At 45.2% G+C, this 9,206-nt stretch overlaps 1 protein-coding gene across 1 annotated transcript; it reads left to right on the top strand.

Moving 5' to 3' along the window:
- The first annotated feature begins 1,649 nt into the window (after positions 1-1,649).
- Positions 1,650-8,914, top strand: PSMD6 (proteasome 26S subunit, non-ATPase 6). Its single transcript, XM_035337341.1, has 8 exons — positions 1,650-1,879; positions 2,882-3,087; positions 3,578-3,723; positions 4,814-5,033; positions 5,127-5,235; positions 6,343-6,511; positions 7,869-7,946; positions 8,086-8,914. Exons 1-8 carry the CDS (start codon positions 1,735-1,737, stop codon positions 8,180-8,182), a joined length of 1,170 nt encoding a protein of 389 aa, XP_035193232.1. The 5' UTR covers positions 1,650-1,734; the 3' UTR covers positions 8,183-8,914.
- The last annotated feature ends 292 nt before the right edge of the window (positions 8,915-9,206 follow it).

Genomic DNA, 9,206 nt, shown 5'->3' with positions numbered 1-9,206 from the left:
ATGTGCAGAGCTTTGCAAAGCATCAAAGCAATTCCTGATGGCACAATCAATACAAAAGAGATTGCAAGTCAAAAAAAAATAAACAGGAAAAAAAAAAGGCTTCTCCAAAAGAACAAAGGAACTGGCCAACTCCAAACACTTGTTCTCCTTTTTTTTTTTTCATTGTAAAACACTGTAAAAGTGCAAGCCAGAGATTTACATGAAAAACAAACAAACAAACAAAAAGATCAGAATCAACATAACAAATATTAGCACTTATCAAAAATGCAGCAGACAGCAGTGTCTGCTGGCAAACTTCTAAATAATTCATGACCAACGTAAAGAAACCAATCTGGGGAAGAAGCGGTGCTACAACAGTGGAGGAACCGATTTCTCCCGTGACCTAGAAGAGAAACCCAACTCCAAAATGTGAGAGGCCCCGTGTTTAAAGCTCAGCTCCAGCAAAAGACATCATTTAAAAGCCAAGAGCGTCCGGAGGAGCATCCTTGGTTAAGCAGGAGCAGCAGCCCGGCTCCAGCCGCATCGTTATCCTGTTAGGGATGACAGAGACAAACAGCCAAGGGAAAACGAAGGCTGATGCTCGCCTTGCCTTATAGGATGAGAAAGGGCCTTGATTTAGGGCGGCAAGCGGAGCTGAACCGCGCCACCTCCACCAAGAGGAATTGATGGGGACACGGTGCTGCCGCCGCACGCCCCGTCTGTGGAATCCAGCAGGAACGGTCTGCAGCAGCCCTGCAGGACCGGTGCGTGGGGAGGGAGCACGAGGCTGGGAAACCAAAATGTTTAACACAGGGATGGAGAAATGCTAAGAGAAACTAAACGAGAAGTACACGGGAGGGTGGTGAAGACGCCAGGAGTCACAGTTCCGCACAGCATGTGATGGCATCAAAACACGGGTTTTTAAAAGCCCTTTTTTTTTTTTGCCTTCTGGCTTTCTGAGCCACAAGTATGCTCTTGGGTAGCATAGACAAGTTTGTTTCCGCCACAATGAAGGCTACAAGCTGATTTATTTATTTATTTATTTATTTTTCCCACCCCCAGTTAAGGAATTTTATTTTTTTTCCACCACGTCCAACCTTCCCTTGAGCCCCCCAGGGACCGTGACCCCACCACCTCCCTGGAGGACCCGTCCCAACGCCTGACTGCTGTTTCTGACAAGAAACGTCCCCGAATTTCCAACCCTGGCCCAACGAGAGGCATGAGGGCATGCTGTGGGGACCAGAGGGGGCCGAACCCCGCTGGGTGCAGCTCGGCTCCCCTCACAGCGCAGCACAAGCACACCACCTCACAACCACGGACAGCTTTTTCCATTTATTTTTATTATTTGCCTATTCCACGTGCCCCATGGGGAAGGGGCAGAGCAGGAGCTGAGGGGATGGGGTGCAGGAGGCCGGCTGAGGCAGCTGCAGGGGCTCTGGGCACTGTCCCCATGTGCCCCCCCCCCCCCCCCCCCCCCCCCGTGCAGCCCCCTCAGGCCGCTCCCGCCGCGTGCCCGCGCGCCCCCTGCAGCCCGCGCCGTGCCCGCGCACCGCTCCCCCCTTTCCTCCCCCCTCCCCACATCGCGCATGCGCGCCGCGCAGCCCTCTCCTCCCTGCCCTCCCGGCGGGCAGGGGGCGCTGCGGGCCGGGGCGGAGGGACCGGAAGCGGAAGCGGGGCGCCGCTTCCGGCCGTCGCGGCTGAGTCACTGGGGCCGCGCCGCCGCCGCCGCCTCCTCAGCAGGGCCCCGCCGCCGCCATGCCGCTGGAGAACCTGGAGGAGGAGGGGCTGCCCAAGAACCCCGACCTGCGCATCGCCCAGCTCCGCTTCCTGCTCAGCCTCCGGCCCCGGGCGCCCGACCCCGCCGCGCGAGATGAGCTGATGGCGGCCGTGCGGCTGCACGGTGCGTGAGGGCCTGGGCCGGCGGGGAGCGGCCTGGCGGGCGGGCTGAGGGCCTGAGGGGCAGTCTGAGGGCCCGACAGACGGGCTGAGGGCCTGAGGGGCAGTCTGTCTGCTGGTCTGTGGCGCTGCCTGACGGCCTGACGATCTGTCCGACAGTCTGTCGGTCTGTCTGAGGGCCTCCCGGTCTGTCTGGCAGCCCGTCGGTCTCTAACGGCCTGTGGGTCTGTCTGACGGTGCGTCTGCAGGACTGTGGGTCTGTCTGACGGCCTCCCGGTCCGTCTGGTGGCCTGAGGGTCGGTCTGATGGTCTATCTGACAGCCTCCCGGGCTGTCTGACAGCCTATCGCTCTGTCTTTTGGTCTGTCGAATGGACTATCTGACAGCTTGCCCATTTGTCTGACAGTCTCTGGGTCTGTCAGTCTGTCTGCCGGTCAGCCAGCCAGCCAGGGGGTGGATGTGTCTATCTGGTAGCAAGAGGTGGCTGGGGAGATCCCTGGGGCGGCCTGAGGGCTCTGTCTGCTTGTCTGTCTGTCTGTGTGCCCACAGTCTGGCTGGAGGGCCCCACCAACCCCCCCGACATGGGCAGCCTGACAGCATCTGTGAGGGGTGAGGTGCTGGTGGCAGGGGAGGAGCTCAGGGGTTTGGAGGCATCAGTGCTGTGCCTGTCCCTGGCTATCAGTGCTTTCAGCAGGGTGCCGGTGGTGTAAGAGGCATGGGCTGTGCCTGGCGTGTGCTGGGGGCTGAATAAATGGTAAGGGAAACGCTGAGTGCGAAAGGTATAAAAGCAGCCCTGGTAGGAAGGATCAGCAAAACCAACCAGGAGAGGCAAGGCCTGCTGCAGCATCTCAGTAACATGCAGCTGGCTGGGTGGACCTGACAGGTACCTGGCTGCAGAAAGAGCCTAGCTGGCGTTGGTAGCTGGTTGTGGTGTCCATCAGTGCCCTGCCCTCCAAACTCAGCCGTGTTCCAGCAGTCAGTGACAAACCTTCTGGCTTTTCTTTCAGACATGGCTCCGTATTACGAAGCGCTCTGCAAGTCTCTTGAGTGGCAGGTAGACACGGAGCTGCTGAACAAAATGAAGAAAGCTAACGAGGAAGAGCTGAAACGTCTCGACAACGAATTAGAGGATGCTGAAAAGATCCTGGGGGAGAGTGAAATCCGAGATGCCATGATGGCCAAAGCTGAGTACCTGTGCAGGATCGGGGACAAGGTTGGTTCCTGGCACAGGCTTTATGGCTTCATGTTTGGTTTGGCAGTGTGGTTTCTCTGTGAGAGAGAGATAGAGCGGGGGGGGGGGGCGGTTATTGAAACGTAAATTATCTAGTAACAAACAAGCAGGCTATTAAAACATTTTAACATTTTTTCTTGAAAAGGGAGAAATTTATTTTCCATTTGTAGATTTTATTTTTCATTTACCTCTTGTCTTTATGCTCTTCTAAGGTAGTTACACAATGCAACTTAATTTCAAGTTACAGTCTTGATTGCCCTAGTCCTTAGAGTTAAAAAAAGCCAGTCCTCTTACATTTTTTAACTTCTGGTTTGAACGTTGATTCTGTAAGATTATTCAGAATAGGCAGTGTCAAAGTTCTGTGTGAAGCTGACAGGACTGTCCATGGAACACAATGCGTGTACATTTGACAGATGTTCTGCAAATATTCTAGCTGCATTTAAAGCTCTTTTAATGTAAAATGTTTTGCTAGGAGGGAGCTCTGACTGCGTTCCGCAAGACTTACGACAAAACCGTGGCGCTGGGACATCGCCTGGATATCGTGTTCTATCTCCTAAGGATTGGCTTGTTTTACATGGACAACGACCTCATCACGCGGAACATTGAAAAGGCAAAAAGGTACGGTTTGGGCTGGGGGACTGTTCAGAGAAACTGTAGCAGAAAAAAATTAAGGTAAACACCTTGCTAGCAGGAAATGACAATGGCTGGTTGTCAGACAGAATCACAGAATAATGGGTGGGTGTTACCTTGTACTAAAGAGTTCCTAGGCTTTTATGAGGGGCAAGAGGAAAAAAAAAAAAGGTTAATGTTTTTGTTTCGGTTATTTTCTAGCAGCTGACTTGGTTTGAAGCTGCCCCCCCCACTGCTCTGTTCTGTAGCTGTTAGAAAACAGCTTTGGGTGTGATCACCCCGTACAACAAAGTGCGGTGCAGGAATGCCAGCTGAACTCAGCTGATGCCAGCACCATCCAGCTGGGCTGGTAAAATGCCAGTGTCTCCTCTAGGAGCAAGAGCCCGGCGTCAACACAGCGTGCCTTGGTGCAGCTGGCCTTCCCTCATTTCCACTGCTAGCTTGTCCCTCTCTGTTCTTAACATTTAGTGTTTCACTGGTTCTGTATTACGAAGCGCTCTGCAAACTGCAGCAAACTGCAGCTTCCAGTCTGTGCTGGTGCCTTGGGAGGTGATGTTAGAGGTTCTTCCCTGCTAGAATGCTCCTTGGGCGTTGATTTTCTCGTGCACTGCCTTCTGAACTTGGCCTGTGCTCTTGCTTTTGGCCACATCGATTTTACGTTAATGAGATTCCTGAAAGTTTGGCTGTTTCAGTGGTTTGGCTGTTACAAGTTTTTCTGTGCTGCTAGTTGGACAGCTTTGATTTTAGCAGCAAAAGCAGTGCAAGTATGTTGCCACGGTTGAGGTTGACAGTAATATTTATGTGCACATCTCAAAAGACTGTTGTCAGAATTTCAGAAGCTATAAACATTTTAAAGTTGAGAGGTGCACTGTGCAAAAGTGGCTGGCTTCTCCTGCCCCGGGGAAGTGTTGCTGCTGCCCTTGACAGATGTATGAAGTATAGACTGTTTCAGCAAGTTGTGACATAAAACAGCTTATTCTTGCTCAAATCACAGCATCAGTTGATTCACTGTACTTGTTTCATGTAGCTTATTCCGTAATACGTTTGCGTAAGTCACTTTTTCTTTTTCTCTTTTAAGTCTAATAGAAGAAGGCGGAGACTGGGATAGGAGAAATCGCCTAAAAGTGTACCAGGGTCTGTACTGTGTGGCTATTCGAGATTTCAAACAGGCAGCGGAGCTCTTCCTCGACACAGTTTCAACGTTTACGTCCTATGAACTTATGGATTACAAAACGTTTGTAACATACACCGTCTATGTCAGCATGATTGCATTAGACAGGCCTGACCTTAGGGAAAAGGTAAGCGTGGGTTCAAACAAACCCAGTCTTTCTTTCTATCTCCATGCTGACAGTAATATTATTTAAACATGATTTTTTTTTGTTTGCTTTCAGGTTATTAAAGGAGCAGAGATTCTGGAAGTGCTACATAGTTTGCCTGCTGTCCGACAGTATCTCTTTTCCCTTTACGAATGCAGTTACGCAGCCTTTTTCCAGTCACTAGGTAAGTTGTTTCTTACAGCAGTGTTTCAGGTGCTACAGTTGCTTGTTTCAGGTCATTCACAACTTCTGTGGAGTAGCTACGGTCTAGAACTAGAGCTTCTCTATGCAGAAAACAAAAAATCTTTCTTTTAAGCAGTGACCTGAAATTTGTTGCTAATTTAAAAATAAATCTTCACATTACAAAAGGTCACATCTGATTATTTTTGAATTCTTTTCCACTTAGCTGTGGAGCACCATCTTATGTGAAGGACCAGGCCAAATGGGAAAGTTTTGAAAGTTTGATCTTTGAAATAAATTACAGGCCTTAGAAAGACGCTGAAATCTCAGACTGTAAAATAAATTACATGGGAAGTTTTCATTGCTGCTGTTACCACTGCTGCTACCAGGCTTTCTGGTCTGGTTTGTGTTTAAAAGGGTGACCCTTAAGAAAGTATTCTCAGAAAACTTTCTTCATTCTTGACAGTTCTTTTATTTAGAATAGAAAAAAAAAACAGACATTTAGAAATAGCAAAAAAGAACCCTTCCTTTTGTGGAAGACGAGGCCTGATGAGATTAAAATTGTAGGCCGGTGTTTTTCTGCTGCTGGTCTTCTTCACAAGCTGAGAACTAAGTGTCAGCTGGAGTAAAAATCATAGTTCCTAGAAATCCATGTAAGTAATGTGTTGTAACCAGACAGTTAATCTTACTTCATTACCTAGCTTTGGGTAAGAATGTTTCTTCAGGTAGATACACATCTCAGCCCCATGTTACACCGATGTGGCTACACGTTTCAGCCCTCCCTTCTAGTGAGTTGATCCCCCTGCAGTACGCGGGAGAGAGTTGCTGACATCCTAGAAGTATTCTGTGCTGACAAATTAGCTTTGCCACAATATTGTTTGCATCTTACTGCTGCTTCTGGTTCTAGAACTAATACAGTTTTACAAATTTATTTATGCATAGTGCAGAATGCTTTTCATGCCCAGGAGTATGCAAGAACGCAATGTTGTTTTGATCACACAGATTGATTATTAACTGGTGTTGCAGTTAGGTATTTTGCTTACCTCAATGATATTTTACACTTCTTACAGATTAGAAAATTGATCTTTTTTTTTTCTTTTTCTCCTTTCAGCTATTGTAGAGCAAGAGATGAAAAAAGATTGGCTGTTTGCACCTCACTATCGATACTACGTACGGGAAATGAGAATTCATGCATACAGCCAGCTCCTCGAGTCTTACCGGTCGTTGACATTAGGATACATGGCGGAAGCATTTGGAGTCAGCGTAGAATTCATAGATCAGTAAGTTGTTCAGCTTTTTAAGTTTATAAAGATCTCACTTTCCACATTTTAATTATTTATAATGATTCATGAATAAAAATCTTTGTTTTACTTTGACTCTAAACCTGCCAAGTTAAATTTAGCCAAGCTCTTCCTTCCATAGAAACATAAGTGAATCTTGTTTCAGGAAAGAAAATAATTTGAGAGCAGTCTCTTGTGACAACTGTTCCAGTACTTCCTTCATTCTGAGGGCCATTTGAGAAACTAGTTTTTTACTAGTGACTTAGTTCTTTATATTGATATTTCTGTGGACCTTCATAAGCCACAAAACTTAGTATCTTAGAAGACAACTTGGTTCATAATGTTTCAACTTCAGGGATTGACATATTTTACCTACCCTACATGTCTCCTTCGTTTAGTTTTGCTTGCTTTCTGGTACACGAACAGGATGTGATGTTTTTCACTTAAATCAGAAATACATTGCAGTCTTGGTTTCCAATTCCTTTTTTAGTGCAAAAAAAAAGGAAAGCCAAGATTTAGATCAGATGAGAACTAATGCGAAGTGAGTTAGTTTAGATGGGAACTATTGTGAGGTGAGAAATTGATTTTTACCTTAATTATGTATGTGAAGCGCTTTGTTTCAAATGCTTTCACAGGAAACATTCTTCTTTCATAAAGAAATTGCAGATTTTCTAACGTAGAAAAGTGTTACAGAAATATGAGTACTGCTTGAAATATTCAGAAATGAATTAATAGGTGTTTCAAGAGAAACCAAATACCATTCGCTTCAGAGGGAAATGCTTAAGTCATACTAGCTCTTATGCTTCTCGTTAATTTAGTAATAGTTGTAACTTGTCTTACTGTATATCTAGAAAATTTGTTTGTTGACATCAGCAATGTCCTGTGAGCCACCACGTGATTAGGAAAAAAAACAACAACACATATTTGGAACTACTAGAAAATAAGACACTACTACGGGACCTGTAAAATGAATTGACTGGCATGAAGATACTTACAGCATAAATTCTGAATATGCGTATTGTGTGACTGCTGCCTTTGAATTTGAGCAGTAATTGATGCTAAGCTAAACGATAAGTCTCACTTTAAGTCAAGAATGAGATTTTGGCTTGAGAAGAAAATATTAAGATATTTTGCATTCAGCTTGCTGTAGCGATTGTTCTTGTTTCATGCCCAAGCACTAATAAGATTAGGGTGTGTAAGATACCTTACAAAAATACAGAGGTTGTTGCTTCAGGAATAGTGTGATGACAGTGTTGTTTTGTCAGCAGGCCATCAATGTGAGCAGGTCCTCTGCTGCCAGGCCTGCAGTTCCTTGGTGAAGTATCATTTGACCACCTTTTTTTTCCTCTTTTCTTAGGGAGCTTTCAAGATTTATTGCAGCTGGGCGATTACACTGCAAAATAGACAAAGTAAATGAGATTGTAGAAACTAACAGGTATGTTATCAATTCCTAGAAATCGTATTTCACTCCCCAGTTGAATTCTGTACATTTTGATCACACCACATAAACGGAAGTTTCTTGGTGTAAAACACGTTCTCAATTCTAAACACCTTTTTTTTCTCACAATTTTTAGGCCCGATAGCAAGAATTGGCAGTACCAAGAAACCATCAAGAAAGGAGATTTGCTGCTAAACAGAGTTCAGAAGCTTTCCAGAGTAATTAATATGTAATTTTTGTAATGCAAGGGAATGCAGAATGTAGATGTTTAAAACATTTTGGAGGTATCCTATAAATATATTGTATAACTTGGTATACTGTAGGTTAAAAAAAATACTAGCAGGAGAGGTAGTGTTTTTACTTTCCACTTCATTATGTAAGCGATGTTCTGTTTTGGTGTATGGATCCCAGTTCATTTATTAAATGTATGATACAATTGATCTCTTGGAATATATTTTGTTCCTTTACTTGCCTGCCTAGACAAAGTGTTCAATATTTAATAGCAAAGCAGAAAGAACTAATGGCAGTCCTACGGTTGTGTTTTTAAGGCTTCTGTTTTTGAATCAAAAATGAAAAGAAACAGTTGCATAATAACAGCCAAAATTTTTAGCTGAGTTTGAATGTTATCCAGACACTGTACATTTTTGTTATGAGAAGGTTACAGTGTAAGGCAGAAGGAATACGGATGCAAATGACTGGTAGAGCAATAATACAACCATGAAAACTGTAAAGACTATAATTTTGGGAACACCTTGAACTAAAACAGCCTCTCCCTTACCGTGGCATTTTAGCTGTTGAAAAGAAAGCTAGCCAATTACCAAAGCACTACATTTGAAATTACTTCCTCTTAGATCTGCAGCTGTCACAAGATACTACTGCAGGTTAAGGCAATTGATCAACTACTGCAGAGGGTTATGGTTTCATTCCTGACAGGTGCTAAGGAATAAATATCATTTTGTCTTTTTTGTCTGCCTCCAATCAATTAATTCTAGCAAGGCTCTTAGTATTATCTAGAAAATTGCTAATCGCACTAGAGAATTTTTAAAGACTCCCTTTGGAAAGATTTTGACTTGTCTCAGTCATTTTATGATCTGAGCCTAGCGCTGGGAAGGAGGAGCTGGGAAGTACCTGCAGAGCTTCTTAACAAAACTTTTTAGGCAAGAGCTGGCAGGAAATAGTCACAGCAATTTTACCTGAAGCATTTTAAAGCAGCCGTGGCAGCTCTCAGCCATGCCAGATAATGTCCAGTCATAGAGA

Source organism: Oxyura jamaicensis, chromosome 12 (assembly GCF_011077185.1).
Source record: "Oxyura jamaicensis isolate SHBP4307 breed ruddy duck chromosome 12, BPBGC_Ojam_1.0, whole genome shotgun sequence".
In the NCBI taxonomy this organism is placed as follows: Eukaryota; Metazoa; Chordata; class Aves; order Anseriformes; family Anatidae; genus Oxyura; species Oxyura jamaicensis.
Note: the sequence above shows the minus strand (reverse complement) of the source record. Positions and strands in the feature narration are given on the sequence as shown.

What these genes read in the sequence shown, in the direction of transcription:
- PSMD6 (XM_035337341.1), top strand. Translation starts at nt 1,735, where the DNA reads ATGCCGCTGGAGAACCTGGAGGAGGAGGGGCTGCCCAAGAACCCCGAC. An exon ending in TGTGCAGGATCGGGGACAAG is followed by an intron (nt 3,088 to 3,577) that starts GTTGGTTCCTGG and finishes ATGTTTTGCTAG; the next exon opens with GAGGGAGCTCTGACTGCGTT. An exon ending in GAGATTGTAGAAACTAACAG is followed by an intron (nt 7,947 to 8,085) that starts GTATGTTATCAA and finishes CACAATTTTTAG; the next exon opens with GCCCGATAGCAAGAATTGGC.